The 21,251-nt window shown below is 40.5% G+C and overlaps 2 protein-coding genes across 5 annotated transcripts; both read left to right on the forward strand.

The window, feature by feature from the left end:
• Positions 1 to 1,122: 1,122 nt before the first annotated feature.
• Positions 1,123 to 20,797, forward strand: LOC308466935 (olfactory receptor 1B1-like). The gene is made up of 2 exons (XM_080988291.1): positions 1,123 to 3,564; positions 19,821 to 20,797. Exon 1 carries the CDS (start codon positions 1,927 to 1,929, stop codon positions 2,920 to 2,922), a length of 996 nt encoding a protein of 331 aa, XP_080844417.1. The 5' UTR covers positions 1,123 to 1,926; the 3' UTR covers positions 2,923 to 3,564; positions 19,821 to 20,797.
• LOC308466937 (olfactory receptor 1B1-like) lies at positions 13,402 to 19,827 on the forward strand. 4 transcript variants are annotated; one of them, XM_080988295.1, is made up of 3 exons: positions 16,983 to 17,733; positions 17,879 to 17,969; positions 18,214 to 19,827. In XM_080988295.1, the coding sequence occupies exon 3, from the start codon at positions 18,219 to 18,221 to the stop codon at positions 19,152 to 19,154; it is 936 nt and encodes a 311-aa protein (XP_080844421.1). In that variant the 5' UTR covers positions 16,983 to 17,733; positions 17,879 to 17,969; positions 18,214 to 18,218; the 3' UTR covers positions 19,155 to 19,827. The 4 variants fall into 4 exon arrangements, with proteins under 4 accessions (XP_080844423.1, XP_080844421.1, XP_080844420.1 ...); XM_080988297.1 differs by lacking the exons at positions 16,983 to 17,733; positions 17,879 to 17,969 and adding an exon at positions 13,402 to 14,464; XM_080988294.1 differs by having other exon boundaries at positions 16,983 to 17,969.
• Positions 20,798 to 21,251: the final 454 nt, after the last annotated feature.

Below are 21,251 nucleotides of genomic sequence, written 5' to 3' on the forward strand. Positions count from 1 at the left end.
GAGTGTCTTTTTCTTTACTTTTTTGAGAAAAGTGTCCCCTGTCCTGTTTGGACTTCAAACAGAACTACTTTTTCTTCACATATTCAGGCTCCTCCTCAAAACTGCATGGGCAGAGGGTGGGTCTGGTGGGAGGAGGACAGCGAGAATTTGAATGGGAGTTTGTGCAGGCAGAGAGTGGGTCCATGGGAGATTAGGGAGTGAGAGCGAGAGTTATTGCGGGAAGAGGGTGGGCTAATTAATCCACACTTTCAGAAGCCACCTGAAAACTGAAACACAGCCATCCTTCAAATTTCATGCTTCTCTGAACTTTGCATTGTGGCTCTTCAGTCAAGTAATGTGTACAAAAATGAATTTACTAGGCAAAGTGCTCATAAAAAAAATGCATATATTACCAAAAAGAACATACAAAATTGCATTACAATTTGCTTTGTAAAAGCGTGCATATAAAATATGCAAATCGGGGGAAATGGCACTAAAATCCTGATGAAGTATCACAAGGACATAAAATACAAAGCACACTGATGTGGGAATGTGGAGAATTGAATTTAAGTTTATAAAAACAAAAAACTGAAAGGAACCAAAATGGACAGATTCACAAATCCCTACATCCAGTTCAATATCCATGAAACTTTGTGATCATACTATGATGTGATCTTACTAGACGTGATAACAGCAAACCCATATTTTAGAACATGGCTCACCACCACCAAAAAATATGTTCTATGTCTCCCTCTCTCCCCATCTTCTGTCTTTATATCTGCTGCTGCACTTGACTGTCTAGTAAGATGCACAGGGCTAAATGGTTATCTGCTATCCACTTTCCCTCACTCAGTCATTCACTCTCCAAACTTCATTCACATGTGCCCTGTGGTCCCTGAATCTGTCAGATTCTTCTTTGATCAGTTATTGCCTTGGTTTTCCATGACATCATCAGGTTGCAAAAGTTAATGCATGCCATGTGAATATGTTACTTTGTTCCACAGATTCATGATCACAACAAATACTCTTAAATTGACTCATTGGGGGCAATCTCGGCCCGAGATCTTGGGACACTACTGCCAGTCAGAGTAGAGATGACTGGGCAAGGTAAACCAATGGCTTTACTCAATATAATGCATCATTATGTGTTGAAAGCCCATTAAAGGCAGCCCTGAACCATTTTTTCATAATTATAAAATAATTTTAAGAATTGGGAAATGCACCAGGTCATCACATGCTTGCCGCGTGTTGTTTCTTGTTCCATCCTATGAAAACTGTCAAGGTGGAGCCACAAACGAATAGGTGTGTTGAAACAATGAGTGTGACTGGTGGTCATTAGCCAGATATAATGCAACAAAACTGGAGAATCATTGTAAGCAGGAAAGGATAGTTCAGAGCAGGAGTGGATAACCTGCGTCCTTCAGATGTTGAACTTCAACTTCCATCATCCCTGACTGTTGGCTGTGCGAACTGGGGCAGGTGAGAGTTGAGGTCCAACAACAGTTGGAAGACGACAAGTCCCCATCTCTGGTTTAGGAGGAGATGATCTTTATCAATATTCAAACAACTGAATGAGGGGGGGGGGATAACCACCTGGTATTTAACGGTAGCTATGCCAGAATATTTATTAAGCAAAGATATTTGATTCTCTATATGGTATCGTATTTAGAAATGTTGACAGTACTTTATTGTTGATATGAAATGGCGGGCAGTATCCAAAGGATTTTATAGTATTTGGTAGCTGACAGTTTGTTAATGGCATTCCGCATTTTCCACCTGATAAAATCACAAAACAAAGAGACTGCTCAACAAGTGTAAAAAGGCCAAAATTCACATACTGAGAGTCCAACTTCAGAATCTGCATTCCAAAATTTGCAGTCTTAACCACTGAACCATCCCTTTCAGTTTTGTGTTAGATGGGTCTTCCTTTAGGCAGGAAGCTATGCTATGAAGACCTTTGGCTCATGCCAGCTGTGTGGTGTGTTTCTCTCTGCAGGTCCCATGGACTGTGAGAATGGCACAGACATCGTTGAGTTTGTTCTTCTGGGTTTTTCCACCCAGCCTAAAGAGCAGCCATTCTTGTTCCTAATCTTTCTGCTGATGTATGGAGTAGGACTTCTGGGCAACATCATGATGATCATTCTCATCTCTCTGGATGCCCGACTCCAGACTCCCATGTATTTCTTGCTTCGGAGCCTCTCTGTGGTGGATGTGGGCTTCCTATCAGTCACTGTGCCTCAGATGTTGGCTCACATCATCTCCACTTCCAAGACTATCCCTTTCTACTGCTGCATGGCTCAGTTCTTCTTCTTCTACGTGTTTGGCGTGACTGACCTTCTGATAGTGAGCGTCATGGCTCTGGATCGCTATGTTGCAATTTGCAATCCACTACACTACACTACGGTAATGAACCAGAAGGTCTGTGGACACCTGGTAGCTGGCTGCTGGATTGTTTCTACCCTCCACTCCATGCTCCATGCCAGCCTCCTCCTGCGTCTCAGTTATCGTGGGGACAACCACTTGTTCCATTACTTTTGTGACCATCAGCCCCTCCTGCAGCTGTCCTGCTCAGACACCAGTGTCAATGAAGCCGTCATCTTCTTTGAAGGTGTCATCGTCGTTCTTGGACCTTTTGTGTTAGTCATCCTCACCTACGTCCGCATTGTGGTAGCTGTGATGAAGTTATCTTCATCAGGGAGGCGCAAAGCTTTCTCCACCTGTGGCTCCCACCTCACCATGGTGACCCTCTTCTATGGAGCTATCATTGCTGTCTACTTTTTGCCAACATCCAGCTACTCATCCCAGCGAGGGGCTGTCTTTGCTGTGGTGTACACTGTGATCACCCCAATGTCCAACCCTTACATCTACAGCCTCAGGAACAAAGATGTCAAGGAAGCTCTGTGGGGTCTCCTGGGAAAGAGGGTCTTTCTTCAACAGTCATAGTGAGAGATTGGTTAACAGGCTATGATGTACTGAATCCGATTCAGATGTGGATGGCTAAAGGGAATAATGGAACCTTGTTCAATGTACGTTCATTTGTTCATTCAAATATTTGTATTCCACCTCTCTTCTTCTTTTATAATAATTTTTATTAAATTTTCAATTTTTAAATTTCAAATAAACATTTTACAAACTTTAAAATATCCAGTGATTTCCCTTCTTCTCTTTCCATGGTTCATTCTACGTATCCTACATCCCTGCATATTTTACTGTAATCATTCAGATCAGTTTTTCACTTTTACATCCTTCAAAAATTATTTACTCTGTTGAATTTATCTTCATGCTGCCAGCGTTTTCAGCTGTATACAGTTATTTTCCATATATTCAATAAATGTTTTCCAGTCTTCTTGAAACATATGTTCTTCTTGCTCTCTTATTCTATACGTTAAATCTGCAAGTTGTGCATATTCTGTCAAATTTAAGTTGCCAATCCTCTTTAGTTGGGACCTCGCTCACTTTCCATTTGGTGGCTTATAAAACATGGGTCGTAGTTGTTGCACACATAAATAACCTTTTTTCGACACCTGGGAATTTCAGTCTGGATTATCCCCAACAAAAAGGACTCTGGTTTTGGGAGGTAAAATAGTTTTGAACATTTTTTTCCAATTCATTATAAATCATTTCCGAATACACTTTTACCTTTTTACATGTCCACCTCATGTGGAAAAATTTATTCCGCCTCTCTTCTAGCCTCTTCTTCCATACTCACAATAGTGAAGGAACAGCTGTCATGCAGTGATAAAGCATATATTTTGCATGCAAAATGTTCCAGACTCCATTCCTGACAACTCCAAATATAATGAGGAAAGACTCCACTCTGAAATGCCTAGAGAGCAGCTGTCAGGCAGTGAATATAATTAGTGAGCATTGTGGGCTAATAGTCCGACTTAATATAAAGCAGTTTCATAGAAGGCAGCAGACAACAATAATCTAAATTCCCCTGAACTAGGAATAGCTAAGATGGTGCCCTCCAGATGTTGTTGGAATCCAGCTCCCATCATCCCTGAGCATTGGCTGTGCTGGCTAGGTCTAGTGGGAGTTTTGAAGGCACCATGTTGACTATCCCAGCCTAACTAAATACAGTGGTACCTTGGGTTAAGAACTTAATTCGTTCTGAAGGTCCATTCTTAACCTGAAACTGTTCTTAACCTGAGGTATCACTTTAGCTAATGGTGCCTCCCGCACAATAATTCAAATGGGCTAAACCCGGTACTTTCTTGGGGTACATCCCTAGATGCATACAGTAGTGGTTGTATCTTATCATCCCAATCATTGGGATTTTCTGCGGCATAGGCTTTAATCATTCTCTCTCTTTTTTTTTAAAATAATATTTATTACTTTTATATATTGCAAAAAAAGAGAAAAAAGCAAGAAAGAAAAAAAACAAAAGAAAAAACAAAGAAGAAAAACAAAAAGAAAAAACAATACAATACAATATATAAACAATACAGAACACAACCTAAACTCAAAACTAAACACATTAAACTAGGCTAAACAAACCCCACTCCCTATCCTTAACCCTGAATAGAACAAAACAAAAACAATTAAAAAACATACATTGTCTCTTTTCCATACTCTATTTTTCATTCCCTTGTTTCCTCGACCTCCTCACACCTCCCTTTTTGTGTTCCACTTCCATAAATTTTCAGCAAATCCTTTCCATCTTTCTCCATTTTCTGTGATATTGTAAATAACGTATTTTTTTTAACCTTATTTTCCATTAAAACTAAGATACTTATATGTACTTAACTCCTTATAACATTTCTGTTAAGCCCATAAAAAATAAGAAAAAAAATCATTCCACCATTTTTCTATCACTCATTAGTTTTACCATAAGTCTATATATAAACTTTAAATTTTCCAATCTTCTTCCACCATCTCCTCTCCCAGGTTTCGGATTCTGCCAGTCCTTTCCGTCAATTCCATAAAGTCCATCAACCTGGCGATCTTATGTCCGAGGCTCTTAACTCTTTTCCAAGTCCCTTCTGCAGATCTTCTTCATTTGCTTTAATGCTAAAGAGCAAATCTCAGGGAAACTCCAGCCTGTCCAACCTTTTCTTCCTTCTGAACAGATCAACTAAATTTCCATAGTTAAAGCTACAGTCCATGAAGTATTTCCGGGTATATTTCAAAATTCCTCCAATTCCAAAGGCCCCCAAAACTTCAATCTCCTCCAGGCCTAAGTCCATGTCCCAAAAGTCAGTTAATCCCTGCATAAAAGGCTCTTTCCAACTTTCCTTCTTTAATCCAAGCCGGGATCCATTCCTCGGAGTCTGACTTTTCCTAGATTCAATCATAGAAGGCCTCAACTTATAATCCTCAATTTGCTTCTGAAAAACCACAGATCTCACTTGTATTATTTTATGTTCAACAACAGCGGCATTCTCCTTCTTCTCCTCCTTCTCCTCCACCATTTGTCCTGCCAAAATGGGTTTCTGTACCAAGTCCTGAATTATTTCTATATTAGTGTTCGCTTTTTGACTCAAGTTGGTCACTTTCTGTTCCAAATTATCAACTTTGAAAGTCATGTCATCCATCTTCTTATGAAGCTGTCCCAGCGAACAGCTTATCTTGCATAAAACAGTCACAATGGCCTCTCCTGTCAACATTTTTAAATAGTCCAAGGTCGCTCTCTGGTTCTCAGACTCCTTATCTGCCACTGGAAATCCCCCAGTTATATCCTGTAACAGTTTCAAAAGCTCCCTCTAGAGGGAAACAGTCTCCACTTGTATCAATCCTTTCAAGCGCAACTCAGGCATTAAAGATAAATTTTCAGTTACTTTTCCTCTTCTTTAAACGCAGAAAGGGACAATGGAAACAGTATCTTACTCTTATTTAGCTAGCTGTCAAATCCGTTCTGTCAAAAGCACTCTCTCCAAACGTCATCTGGCAGCCCGTTCCCAGGTTCAGAGCAGTGGTAATTTAATTTCTTCACTCTCTCCTGCAGGCTCACTAGATCCAAAATTTCCCCCTCTTCTCCTGCTTCCAAGGGGTTTTTTGTATTTTAAAACCGGTGGAAATTTGATCCTTTACCAAAAGCTTTCAAAGGCTTTAACTTGTAACGTCTTTGCTTCAGTCTATTTACAAAAATGGGAGGCGGACTTCCTGTTTATAACCTTCCCGTTTCAGTGCCGAATTAAAGTATTTAAGAATCCAACTTCCGGGGGCGGCGCGAACGGCAATGGCGGTCCTCTTCCATCTGTGAGGAGGAGGCTCCGCAGAAACTGGGTCGTCCGCTACGGCGAAGCGGAGACCCACGCTGGAAACCCACAGGCGGCAAGAGCCTGTGGTCCTGAGGCTCGGCGGGCGCCAGAAGCGACCTCCCAAACGTAAAAGGAACCCCGTAAGGGGGCTCCGGAACGTGGAGGGGGGTAGCGGCGCTGTGACCGTTTCGCGATCTGCAGAGCGAAGCCGCGCGGCTGCTGCCGGTGAGCACTGATCCCTTTTCCTGTAAATTTTCGATTCGGAAGAAGGCAACAACTTGTGAGTAAAGACTGAATATTCTGAACCTGAGACTAAAAATTGAGACTAAATATTTGAATCTGGCTGAAAGCGGAGAGACGTGGAAACAGGAAGTCCGTCTTCCGCTGTCATTGAACCTTAAAGCAAGGAGCTGGAGGAGTGGAGGCGTTAAAAGAACTTTTAACTCTATTGATCTGAGCACCCATTGAACTTTCTTTCAAGTAAAGTAAGGACTTTAAGTTTATGATTTTGCATCTCTTATTTGCATCGTTTTACCTGTCTTCTATTGGAATTACAATTGGAAAGAGTAACCCAGGGTCTGGAGCTGCCTGAGCTGCATGAGAGACTGAGCTGTCAGTTCTGTAGTTTTGGCTATTGTGTATCTGAACCTGCAACAACCTGAGGGTATTTGGACTTGCTATTTTGAAACACTGTTTGAAATACCAGTAAGCACTGGTTGAAACATAGTGACTGTTAACATCAACTCTGCTAAATATTTGTATTTGAAGGTTCTTGAACACTAAATTAGACTCTAATTACATTAGAATTCTTCCCTAAAGACATCTTAAGCTCCCTCTAGAGGACTTGAGATACACAACAGTGACTTTACATTTACTTTCTATTTCCCGGCCGCCTGTTCTCTCTGGGCCTCTGTTTTCCCACGGGAATAACTCAGCGTGACCTTGACTGTTAGATAACGTTGGAATGAGTGGCACAAAAAGAAGAGGAAGAACCAGACAAACAACCTTGACAACCCTAACCTCAGCCTCGCAGATACGTAGATCGTCTGTACCTACTCTGCCTTCAGAAGTAGAAGAAGCCGTTCTGCCACAGGCAAGGGAGGGAGAAACAGAGCAGTTACAATTGGAAGATATGGCCTCAGGATCATCTGCTTCTATTCTAGAGAAAATCTTTGAAAAATTGGAATCTTTGGATAAGAAAGTGGAAGCTTTGGATAAGAAAGCAGATGAGCAAACAGCTAAAATTGATCAAAATACAGAATGTTTAAATAAATTAACTGGACAAGTTGCACAGAACACACAGGCAATTGGACAGTTGACGGAGGCCACAGCAGAAAATCGGAAATTGGCTGAGGACACTAGTCAAAGACTTGAAAATTTAGAACAAGAGGTAAGACCACTCTGCAAACAAGTAGGGGAACATCAGATTTATCTTTCTATGATAGAACTGCGAAACCGTGAGAATAATCTGAGGATTAGGTCGGTACAAGAAGCAGAAGGAGGCAATCTAGCTGAGTTCTTAACTAAAGAATTCTCCAAGTTTTGGAACTTAGAGGAAAAGGACTTTAAAATTGTGTCAGCTTTCAGGCTTGGAAGATTCACAAAGGAGAGGCCCAGAGATTGTTTGATAACATTGAGATCAAAGGAGGAAAGGGATAAGATTTTGGGCCTACACTACGGAAAGTCACTGGACATTCTGGACAGAAGAATTGAAATCTACAAAGATATTCCTAGACAACTGTTGGACCTTAGATCCGCCTACTTTGAACTTGTCAAACTATTAAGGAGCAACTCAATTGCTTTCAGGTGGGAATTTCCCCAAGGAATATCCTTTACCTTTAGAGGGAAGAAGGTCAAAATTAGAACACCGGAAGATAGAGATAAATTTCTGTCAACATACGAAGAGGACCTCCAAAAAGGAATTGAACTACCCCCTGGGCCTGGAGCATCGGCAGTACCGGCACCGGTGGAACCTGAAGATCCTGTGAATAAGATACCACCCCTAGAAAAATAACCAGATTTATTCAGGATGTCTCTGCAACTTTTGAGTTGGAATATAAATGGCTGTAACATTCCGGAAAAAAGGAAGAAAATATTTCATATATTAAAAAAAGAACAATTGGTCATCATTTGTTTACAGGAAACACATGTGACAAGGCTCCACAGAAAAGTGTTAATAAACAAAAGACTGGGCCAGGAATTTATATCTTCGGACAGAGTAAAGAAGAGAGGTGTGGTGATATATGCGAAAGAGAGCCTGTCACCCAAATTCTTATTTAAAGATGAACATGGAAGAATTTTGGCAATTGAGATACAACACCAAGGAGAGAAACTTTTGATATTAGGAATCTACGCACCAAACGAAGGGAAATCGGAATTTTACAGGAAGCTGCATGAGACGATGCTGGATTATCTGGACTATAACAACATCATTATGATGGGAGACATGAATGGGGTCGTATCAACCAACATGGACAAGTCACAAAGTCAAAATGTTACAAGAGACGGCAGACTACCTAAAACTTTTTTTGAAATGACAGACAATATGGATTTGATTGACATCTGGAGGACAAAGAACCCCCTGGGAAGAGAGGGAACATTCTTTTCTGAAGCCCAACTGACCTGGACAAGAATCGACCAAATATGGATATCTAGAGGTCTGGCACCTAAGGCCAGAAAAGTGGAAATCTGCCCAAAGACCTGCTCCGACCACAACGCAGTAAAGATGGATATGACACTGTTACCAACCGGTTCTTTTAGATGGAAGATGAATGACAACTTGCTTAGAGATCAGGAGATTACCAAGAAGGCCCAAAAAGCTTTGAAGGACTATTTTGAGATAAATATGAACACCATGGTGGAAAAAAGAACCGTCTGGGACGCAAGCAAAGCCGTTATGAGGGGATTCTTGATACAACAGAATGCAGTAAAGAAAAGGACACAAAATGAGAGAAAAGACAAGATTCTGGACAAAATAAAAGAATTAGAGAAGAAGTTAAGATTAAACCCGAAGTCACAGCCAACTTTGAGAGAAATTAAACTCTATCAAGCACAATATTCCAAATTGATAAACCAGGAAATAGAGTGGAAGGTCAAATTAATGAAACAAAAAATGTTTGAGTCGGCGAATAAATGTGGAAAACTGCTAGCTTGGCAGTTGAAGAGAAGACAAAGATTAAACACGGTTACAAATTTAGAGATTGAAGGAAGAAACATCCAGAATCCTGTGGACATTAGAAAGTGTTTCCAGAGATATTTTAAAAAATTATATACTCAAGGGCCGCAAGATGAGGCTGAGATTAAACAATTTTTGGCAAAAAATGGATTACCAAAATTGTCACAAGAAAATAGGACAATCCTGAATTGCAAAATAACACGACAAGAGATTGAACAGGCCATTCAGAATATGCAATTGGGCAAATCCCCAGGGCCAGATGGGCTGACCTCCAAGTACTATAAGACATTAAAAGATTACTTGATACAACCTTTGATGGAGGTCAGCAATGAAATTATGGAGGGGAAGAGGGCGCCGGAGTCGTGGAAGGAAGCGTTTATCACATTGATACCAAAGTCGGAAGCTGAAAAGACACAACTTAAGAACTATCGTCCCATCTCTCTTTTAAATGTGGATTACAAAATATTTGCAGACATTTTGGCAAGTAGACTTAAAAAAGTTTTAAATGAAGTAATTCACAAGGACCAGGCAGGCTTTCTCCCAGGCAGACACTTGTTTGCTAATACAAGGAACATTATTGACATTCTGGAACTTTTGCAAACAGATATAAACACAAAAGCAGTCTTAATTTTTATAGACGCGGAGAAGGCCTTTGACAACATTTCCTGGAAATTTATGAAGAGAAATCTAAAAGAAATGGGAGTGGGACGGGGTTTTGAGAATGGGATTGAGGCGATATATTCAGAGCAGAAAGCTAAACTGATAGTTAACAATGTGGTTACAGAAGAGTTTAAAATCGAAAAAGGAACACTACAAGGCTGCCCTATTTCCCCTTTGTTATTTATTTCGGTTCTGGAAGTGCTATTGAATATGATCAGAGGGGACCGGTTGGTGGAAGGTATTCAGGTCGGACAGAAACAATATAAACTAAAAGCTTTTGCAGATGACCTGGTTTTGACCCTGCAGGAGCCAGAGTCTAGCACGAAAAGAGTATTACAACTGATTCATGACTTTGGTCGGGTGGCGGGATTCAAATTAAATAAACAGAAAACTAAGGTTTTGGGGAAAAATCTGACAGACACAGAGTCAGAACGGTTTCAGAAAGAGACAGAACTAAATGTGGTTAAAAAAGTAAAGTACCTAGGGGTAAACATAACAGCAAAAAATCTAAGCTTATTTAAGGATAACTATGAAAAGTGTTGGGCAGAAATTAAGAGAGATTTAGACAGTTGGACAAAACTGAAACTTTCTTTGTTAGGCCGAATTGCTGCTATCAAGATGAATGTATTGCCAAAAATGTTGTTTTTGTTTCAAACACTCCAGGTTTTGGATAAGACGGAGTGCTTTCAGAAGTGGCAGAGAGATATTTCTAAGTTTGTCTGGCAGGGCAAAAAGCCCAGAATTAAGTTTAAGATATTAACTGATGCGAAAGAAAGAGGGGGCTTTGCCCTGCCAGATTTAAAGTTGTATTATGAGGCCGCAGCGTTCTGCTGGCTAAAAGACTGGCTACTTCTTGAAGACACTGACGTGTTGGATTTGGAAGGGTTTAACAATACTTTTGGATGGCATGCATACTTATGGTATGACAAGGTTAAAGCCAATAAGGCCTTTAAGAACCATATTGTCAGAAAATCACTGTTTAATGTCTGGACAAAATATAAAGACTTGTTGGAAAATAAAACTCCAAGGTGGCTTTCACCTTTGGAAGCTAAGGCCCGAAAAAGACCCAATATGGAGGCTAAATGGCCAAAATATTGGGAAATACTAGAAAAAGATGGAGACAACTGGAAATTGCAGAGTTTGGAGAAAATGAAGGATAAAGTGCGAGACTGGTTACATTACGCTCAGATCCAAGAAGTCTTTAAAAATGACAAGAAACTAGGGTTCCAGGTGGAGAAATCGAAACTAGAAACAGAATTGTTAGAACCAAAGTCTAAGGTACTTTCAAGGATGTATAACTTGCTGCTAAAATGGAATACACAAGATGAAATGGTTAAATCGGCTATGATAAGGTGGGCGCAAGACATTGGGTATAATATCATGTCTGAGGACTGGGAAAGGTTGTGGAGTACTGGGTTGAACTTTACTGCATGCAATGCTTTGAAAGAAAATGTAATGAAAATGATATATAGATGGTATATGACCCCAGTTAAACTTGCAAAAATATACCACCTGTCTGATAATAAGTGTTGGAAATGTAAAGAGAGTGAAGGAACATTCTTCCACCTCTGGTGGACCTGCCCTAAAGTGAAGGCGTTCTGGGAAATGATCTATAATGAACTGAAAAAGGTATTTAAGTATACCTTCACAAAGAAACCAGAGGCCTTCCTTTTGGGTATTGTCGGCCAAGGGGTGGTAAAGAAGGACTGGACATTTTTTATGTACGCAACAACAGCAGCAAGGATACTTCTTGCAAAGCACTGGAAAGCTCAAGATCTACCCACACTGGAAGAATGGCAGATGCAACTGATAGACTATATGGAACTGGCCGAGATGACCGGCAGAATCCGTGACCTGGGAGAGGAGAAGATGGAGGAAGACTGGAAGAAATTCAAGATTTATTTACAAAAATACTGTAATTTGAGTGAATGCTAAGCAGGATGCTAGATCATAAACAAATTGAGCACCACTAAATTAGATGATTTAAGATAATAAGCGAGATTGAGAAAATATAAACTTTTTTGAGAATTATAAGATTATAAATATACAGATGGGACATAAGAATGCAAATAAGATGATAAATTGCTGGCAAAAAGTTATAACGATGAAAGTGGGAGCGGGAGATGTGAGGAAGTCCAAAGAAAATGTGAAATTATGTTAAGACATATGTTATATTGTTTATTATTTCTATTTCTATTCTAAACCCTAATAAACATTTTAAAAAAATAAAAAATAAAGTATTTAAGAATCCAATTTTCCGTTTTACTCACGAGTAGTTGTTTAAGGTCCAATTGACCACAGGAAAAAGTCAGCACTCTCCGGCAACAGCAATGCGGCTTCACTCCGTGAAAGAAGCAGTCGATTCAAAGCACCGCGCCACTCACCCCACGTCGCTCCGGATCCCCAAAACAGGGTTTCCCCGTGAGTAGGGGATGCGCAAAGGTGCCAGCCGAATCCCACATCCACAGGCTTCTCCCGCCTGTGGTTTTTAATGGGTCTCCGCCTCGCCGTGGCGGTTCAGACCCTATTTTCCACAGAGCGGATTCCTCCCGATCAGAGGAAATCCGCCATTGCCAGAGGCGCCAACCCGGAAGTCCTAGGCTTTAATCATTCTCATTAGGGTTGCATTAAATCTTTCAACTAATCCATTAGTTTCAGGGTGGTAAGTTGTTGATGTTAAATGCTTAATACCACACACTTCCCATAGTCTTTTCGTTAGTCTTGATGTGAAAGAAGAACCGAAGTCAGTGACTATTTCACTGGCAAAGCCCAATCTACTCATATAGTTAATTACAGCGGTTGCCACCATTTCTGTTTCAATGTTTCGCAACGGAATGGCTTCTGGATATTTGGTTGCATAATCCACTATGATGAGGATGTATCTGTTTCCCCACCTGCTGGCTCTAGGCAATGGCCCTATCAGGTCCAGCCCTAACCGTTGAAAAGGGGTTGATATGATACGCAAGGGGCACAAATTGGCTTTTGTTTTGTCTTGACCGGTCCGTCTTCTCTGACATATGTCACAGGCTTGACAGTATTGTTTTATTTGTTTCCCCATGGCTCTCCATTTTGTACGTGTAATAATAATAATAATAATAATAATAATAATAATAATAAATTTTATTTATATCCCGCCCTCCCCAGCCGAAGCCGGGCTCAGGGCGGCTAACAACAATAAAATAATACAACATTCTAAAATAATTTCATTAAAATTAATTCAACTCTAATTGATGGCAACCATTAGGCTAAAGTTCTGTGAAGATTGCCAAAGAAGGGAGTCAGGCTGTGCCCTGACCAAAGGCCTGGTGGAACAGCTCTGTCTTGCAGGCCCTGCGGAAAGATGTCAAGTCCCGCAGGACCCTAGTCTCTTGTGACAGTGTTCCACCAGATTGGAGCCCCCCATATGCGCTCCAAATACACTATTGTGAGCATGCTGCGGGATTTTGCCTCGGTATTCATGTGGGATTACTAACTGTCTTCTCACTTCTTCACCCCGCCTAGATGGTGGGCAAGGACTTCTCAGTATAAAAGGTCCTTGCTCAAACAAAAACGTTCTGGGCACTCAGGAGTTAACAGCCTCTCCGACTCGGCTGCCTCAAAGTACATTTGTAACTCAGTATCTTCTTTTTGCTTTTTGGCAAAACTTGGGGTTTGACTTTTAGTCAAAGGAAACAAAAAGGTGTCTTTTCTTTCCTCACACAGATTATCCCCTTGCTGTCGTTCAGCATTGTCTGCCTCTGCTACTGTATCCACCCCCTCAGGATTAGGTGACTGTAGGCTCCCTATTGCTCTGGTAACTATGAAAGTACTCTGAACACGTTCTAAAATGTCCCAACCAATGAGCACAGGGGTGGGAATTTCTTCCGAAAGGGCTACCTGCCACTTCTCTGCACAGTTTTTGAAACTGACATCTATTTCCGCCACCTTTAGGATCTCTGCTTGTTTCGAAATGCCTTTTAATTTTATTAATTTTCCTGGAATTATGGCTTCATCCCTGATTATCTCCGGGTGGACTATAATGACTTGTGAACCCATGTCCTTTACCCCGAGCTATCTTTTTCCATGTATCCAGATATACTCTCCAGCTTTCTTTAACAAGAGATTATCTTGTTGAATTGCATAACAGTACAGGACTTTGGCGTCTACTACCTGAGCAGGCTCAGGCCTAGCTGGCATGTTGGTTCCCTGGACAACCTGTCCAGTCTGGCCCTGCTCCACAGGCCGGATACAATATGTCTGTTTTTGTGTGGTGCTACCAATAGACGTTTCTTTTCCTGTTTTACAATCAAAACTTTTATGACCTAATTTTCCACATCTCCAGCATGAAATGCCTTTGGGTCCTACATAACTTGTTTTATTGACTTTTCCCTCAGTAAACTTCGTATGGGTGTGTGCCTTCTCATGTTGGCTTTTTGAAGAGGAGCTACTTCTCTTATCAGTTCCTGAGGTAATCTTTCCTTTGGTTTGCTGAAATTTATTATTGTTTGTTTCCCAATATCTCCCACCAAATTTTGGCCCATCAAATCCGTGGGCCATTTCATTAATTTTATCAGCTAAACCAGCTGCTTCCTCTATTGTCTTGCGGTTCCTTTCTTTTATCAGGTACTTCAATTGGCCATTTTTTGTGTGCCGTAAAATTGCTCCAACGCTATCACTTCTCTAATCTTAGGTACCGCGTCTGCATTCTCTTGCTCTTACCATCTTGTGAGGTAAGTTTTTATCTTTGCACCCAGCTGCACATAGGTTTCCTCCCTCACCTTTGTCACACTTCTAAATTTTTTTCTCAACTGCTCTGAGGAAGCTTATATTACACTAATACCGAAAAATGAGTCTGAAAAAACACAACTTAAGAACTACCGCCCCATATCCCTGCTTAATGTGGATTACAAAATTTTTGCAGATATTTTGGCTAAAAGGTTAAAAAAAGTATTAGTGGAGGAGATACATAAAGACCAAGCTGGCTTTCTCCCGGGTAGACACTTGTCTGACAATACGAGGAATATAATCGACATTTTGGAGATGCTACAAGTGAATATTAATACTAAAGCTGTTTTAATTTTTGTAGATGCGGAGAAAGCCTTTGATAATATTTCTTGGAGTTTCATGAAGAAAAACCTTCAGGGGATGGGGGTTGGTCAAGGGTTTGAAAATGGTATAAGTGCAATTTACTCAGAACAAAAGGCCAAACTAATAGTTAACAATGTGGTGACAGAGGAATTTAAGATAGAGAAAGGGACACGACAAGGCTGCCCAATTTCCCCATTGCTGTTTATTTCGGCCCTGGAGGTTTTGCTAAATATGATCAGAAGGGACCGTCTGATTAAAGGTATACAGGTCGGAGCTAAACAGTAAAATTGAAAGCTTTTGCAGATGATTTAGTATTGACATTACAGGAGCCAGAATCTAGTACTAAAAGAGTATTAGAATTGATCCAGGAATTTGGTCATGTGGCAGGATTTAAGTTGAACAAGTTAAAAACTAAGGTGCTTGAAAAAAATTTAACACCGATTGAGAAAGAGAGGTTTCAGAAGGAGACAGGTTTAACATTGGTTAAGAAAGTAAAATACTTGGGGGTTAACATGACTGCTAAGAATTTAAACCTATTTAAAGACAATTATGAGAAATGTTGGTCAGAAGTGAAAAAGGATTTAGAGATATGGTCAAACTTGAAGCTTTCCTTGTTAGGTCGAATTGCTGTTATAAAGATGAATGTATTGCCAAGAATGTTATTTCTGTTTCAGTCATTGCAAATTTTGGACAAAATGGACTGTTTCAAGAAGTGGCAGAGAGACATTTCTAGATTTGCCTGGCAGGGCAAGAAGCCCAGAATAAAATTTAAAATATTAACCGATGCAAAGGATAGAGGTGGATTTGCCCTGCCAGACCTTAAACTTTATTATGAATCAGCAGCATTCTGCTGGTTGAAAGAATGGCTGCTTCTTGAGAACACAGACATTTTGGATTTAGAAGGTTTTAATAATGTTTTTGGGTGGCATGCATATTTGTGGTATGACAAGGTTAAAGCACATAAAGCATTTAAAAACCATATTGTCAGGAAAGCATTGTTAAATGTCTGGATAAGATATAAGGACTTACTTGAAAACAAAACCCCAAGGTGGTTGTCACCGATGGAAGCAAAGGCTCAGAAAAGGCTCAATATGGAGGCCAAATGGCCGAAATATTGGGAAATTTTGGAACAAGAAGGAGACAAATTGAAATTGCAGAGTTTTGAGAAATTAAAAGACAAAGTGCGAGACTGGCTTCATTATTATCAGATAATGGAGGCATACAATTTGGATAAGAAAATTGGCTTCCAGGTGGAAAAATCAAAATTGGAAACAGAACTGTTAGAATCCAAAACTAAGATTTTGTCAAAAATGTATAACTTGCTGTTGAAATGGAATACTCAGGATGAAACAGTGAAATCTGCTATGATTAAATGGGCACAAGATCTTGGACATAACATTATGTTTGCTGACTGGGAACAGTTGTGGACCACAGGTATGAAATTTACGGCATGTAATGCCCTAAGAGAGAATATTATGAAAATGATATACAGGTGGTACATGACACCAGTCAAGCTTGCAAAAATCTACCATTCCCCCGATAATAAATGTTGGAAATGTAAAGAAAACGAAGGTACATTCTTTCACCTTTGGTGGACGTGCCCAAGGATTAAGGCTTTCTGGGAGATGATATATAATGAATTGAAAAAGGTATTTAAATATACCTTCTTGAAGAAACCAGAGGCCTTTCTCCTGGGCATAGTCAATTGGGCATTTTGACAATTGGTGTCAAAAAAGGACAGAACTTTTTTTATGTATGCCACAACAGCAGCAAGAATTCTTATTGCAAAGTATTGGAAGACACAAGATCTACCCACCTTGGAAGAATGGCAGAAGGTGGTGATGGACTATATGGAATTGGCGGAAATGACTGGCAGAATCCGAGACCAGGGAGAAGAGTCGATGGAAGAAGATTGGAAAAAGTTTAAAGACTATTTACAGAAATATTGCAAAATTAATGAATGCTAGATTGATGTTGGATAGAAACTAAGTGGTCTTTAGCCGAAATGTTATAAGGGAATATGAAAAAATGGTTTATTAATACGTAAAAATCTAAAATTACAATATTTTATGATTAATGATTAGGATATACAAAGAGGGGAGGGATTTGTTGAACTAATAACCGAACTGGAATACAAAAAAGGGAGGTGTGAGGAGGTCCTGGAAATAAGCAAATGAAGGCTAAGTAACGGAAGGAAGGAATTGTTTTTAACTATTTTTACTTTGTATTTTTCTTTTTCTTTTTATGTCTTGTAATCTTTTGAAAATCTTAATAAATATCTTATAAAAAAAAAAGAAAAGGCTATCAGGCAATTTACAGCTCAAGAGCCTGGTACATATCAGAAAAGTCTGGGAACAAAGAAGCAGTCTTTTGATCTCAAGGTCCTTTGAGCATAAACATAGTTCAGCTGTGCTGGTCTCCTGATAATCGGCAGATATAGTCCCATCATACAGCCATTGGTAATTGGTAATTAACCTAAAGAAATGATTGGTCCCTAAACCCCTTCTCCATGTGGGATTCTCAAGGATAAAGCTTTGGGGAATTCAGATGAAAACTGCAGAACATCTTGCCCTGGCATTTGTTGCCACAAGGCAACAAGACCAGCAAAGAGATTTTGACTATTCGCTGTGCTTTGAACTATTGGATTTTGTGAGTATGTTTTAGTTAGCTATATTTTATAATGTTTTTTATTTTCTGTTTGTAACCTTCCAAGAAATGTGCAAGCTTTTACTTTCTGAGTGGCTTTTTCAATAATCTTGGAAAAGGACTTTTACCTTTTGTGTCTTTTGCCCAGAGAAGCTAAACTGGTGCCTGACCCCTTGGTACATCTACCTGTTGGATTTCTGTCTGCATCACGGTACAGTGACACAGAACTGGGCAACCCGGTAAACATCAAAGGGGGGTTCTCCTCCTTGGACCCCATTTGAGGGTGCCCAGGAAAGGAGGTGGTGGCAGCTTACCATTTGGCTTGTGACTTGCAACACCTCACAACCTCTCCCTCTCCCTGCCAGGTCCTTCCAGCATTTGGAGGACAGGTTGGGGTGGATAGCCCGTGCAATTACTACACAGGTAGTTATGCTATGAAGACCTTTGGCTCATGCCAGCTGTGTGGTGTGTTTCTCTCTGCAGGTCCCATGGACTGTGAGAATGGCACAGACATCGTCGAGTTTGTCCTTCTGGGTTTTTCCGCCCAGCCTAAAGAGCAGCCACTCTTGTTCCTAATCTTTCTGCTGATGTATGGAGCAGGACTTCTGGGCAACATCATGATGATCATTCTTATCTCTCTGGATGCCCGACTCCAGACTCCCATGTATTTCTTGCTTCGGAGCCTCTCGGTGGTGGATGTGGGCTTCCTATCAGTCACTGTGCCTCAGATGTTAGCTCACATCATCTCCTCTTCCAAGACTATCCCTTTCTACTGCTGCATGGCTCAGTTCTTCTTCTTCTGCGTGTTTGGTGTGACTGACCTTCTGATAGTCAGTGTCATGGCTCTGGATCGCTATGTTGCAATTTGCAATCCACTACACTACACTACGGTAATGAACCAGAAGGTCTGTGGACACCTGGTAGCTGGCTGCTGGATTGTTTCTACCCTCCACTCCATGCTCCATGCCAGCCTCCTCCTGCGTCTCAGTTATCGTGGGGACAACCACTTGTTCCATTACTTTTGTGACCATCAGCCCCTCCTGCAGCTGTCCTGCTCAGACACCAGCGTCAATGAAGCGCTCATCTTCTTTGAAGGTTCCGTCGTCCTTCTTGGACCTTGTGTATTAATCTTCCTCACCTATGTCCGCATTGTGGTAGCTGTGATGAAGTTATCTTCGGGGAGGCGCAAAGCTTTCTCCACCTGTGGCTCCCACCTCACCATGGTGACCCTCTTCTATGGAGCTATCATTGCTGCCTACTTTCTGCCAACATCCAGCTACTCATCGCATCGAGGGGCTGTCTTTGCTGTGGTGTACACTGTCATCACCCCAATGTCCAACCCTTACATCTACAGCCTCAGGAACAAAGATGTCAAGGAAGCTCTGTGGGGTCTCCTGGGAAAGAGGGTCTTTCTTCAACAGTAATCGTGAGAGGTTGGTTAACAGGTATCTCATGTTGCCATTGTATCAGCTATGATGTACTGAATCCGATTCAGACGTGGATGGCTAAAGGGAATAATGGGACCTTGTTCAACGTACGCACGTTCATTCAAATATTTGTATTCCACCTCTCTTCTTCTTTTATAATAATTTTTATTAAATTTTCAATTTTTCAATTTCAAATAAACATCTTACAAACTTTAAAATATCCAGTGATTTCCCTTCTTCTCTTTCCATGGTTCATTCTACGTATCCTACATCCTGGCATATTTTACTGTAACCATTCAGATCAGTTTTCCACTTTTACATCCATCAAAAATTATTTACTCTGTTGAATTTATCTTCATGCTGCCAGCGTTTTCAGCTGTATACAGTTATTTTCCATATATTCAATAAATGTTTTCCAGTCTTCTTGAAACATATGTTCTTCTTGCTCTCTTATTCTATACGTTAAATCTGCAAGTTGTGCATATTCTGTCAAATTTAAGTTGCCAATCCTCTTTAGTTGGGACCTCACTCACTTTCCATTTGGGGGCTAATAAAACATGGGTCGTAGTTGTTGCACACATAAATAACCTTTTTTCAACACCTGGGAATTTCAGTCTGCATTATCCCCAACAAAAAGGACTCTGGTTTTGGGAGGTAAAATAGTTTTGAACATTTTTTTCCAATTCATCATAAATCATTTCCCAATACACTTTTACCTTTTTACATGTCCACCACATGTGGAAGAATTTATTCCGCCTCTCTTCTAGCCTGGGACAATAGTGAAGGAACAGCTGTCATGCAGCAATAAAACATATATTTTGCATGCAAAATGTTCCAGATTCCATTCCTGACAACTCCAAATATAAGAGGAAAGACTCCACTCTGAAATGCTAGAGAGCAGCTGTCAGGCAGTGAATATAATTAGTGAGCATTGTGGGCTAATAGTCCGACTTAATATAAAGCAGTTTCATAGAAGGCAGCAGGCAACAATAATCTAAATTCCCCTGAACTAGGAATAGCTAAGATGGTGCCCTCCAGATGTTGTTGGAATCCAGCTCCCATCATCCCTGAACAATGGCTGTGCTGGCTGGATCTAGTGGGAGTTTTGAAGGCACCATGTTGACTATCCCAGCCTAAACTAAATATAGTGGTACCTCGGTTTTCGAAGGTAATCCATTCCGGAAGACTGTTCGACTTTTGAAATGTTCGAAAACTGAGGTGCAAAGGGCTGGCTGAAGGTTCAATTAAGAAAATTGAAAAACACGCAGCAGAAGCTGTTCAACTTGTGAGGTGTGTTCGAAAACGGAAGCATTTACTTCCGGGTTTTCGGCATTCGAAAACTGAAACGTTCAGCTTCCGAGACACTCGAAAACCGAGGTTCCACTGTACCTCACAGACACTCACTTGCTCTCTCACATACCTTGTACAAGTAAAAAACTGACATCAGCCAAAGTTAAGCATTTCTTACTTCCATAGATTTCAAGGAGATAAATTTAAGAGCCCATGCTGAACTACAAGAAGGCTAAAAGGTTCTACACTTAGGAAAGAAGAACCAGCTGCACAAATATAAGATGGGGGACACCTGGCTTATTGGCAGTACCTGTGAAAATGATTTTGGGGTCTTAGTAGACCACAAGCTTAACAAGTCAACAGTGTGATTGCACCCTTTTAAATGTGTTTGGGGGAGCAATTATTGGTTTGTTTTTGTCCTTGTTTTTATTATGTATTGTGTGTGGTTTTTATCTTGTATTTTTATGTTGCAAACCGCCCTTAGGTCTACAGATGAAGGGAAGTACACAAATTAATAAATAAGAACAAGAACGACAACAATAATGTGAGTGGTGGAAGTTGAAAAAACAAGTGAAGGAAGAACAGACTGTAAAGTGCGAACATGGCAAGGGGGAAAAGGGGGGGGGAAGGTATTATAATGCCAGCAGATCTAAGGAATACCCAAATACCCTTGAGCCTGATTATAGTAGGTGTACAGCAGAGTGAAGAAAACAGCCGCAGGTCAAAGCGAGGTGGAAGAAAGGATCTCTGAATAAAACCCAAAAAAGCAGTAACAATAAAGGTGTAGAAGAAAAACAATTAAAA

Source organism: Podarcis pityusensis (genome assembly GCF_964106645.2).
Source record: "Podarcis pityusensis genome assembly, chromosome: 17".
Taxonomy (NCBI): domain Eukaryota; kingdom Metazoa; phylum Chordata; class Lepidosauria; order Squamata; family Lacertidae; genus Podarcis; species Podarcis pityusensis.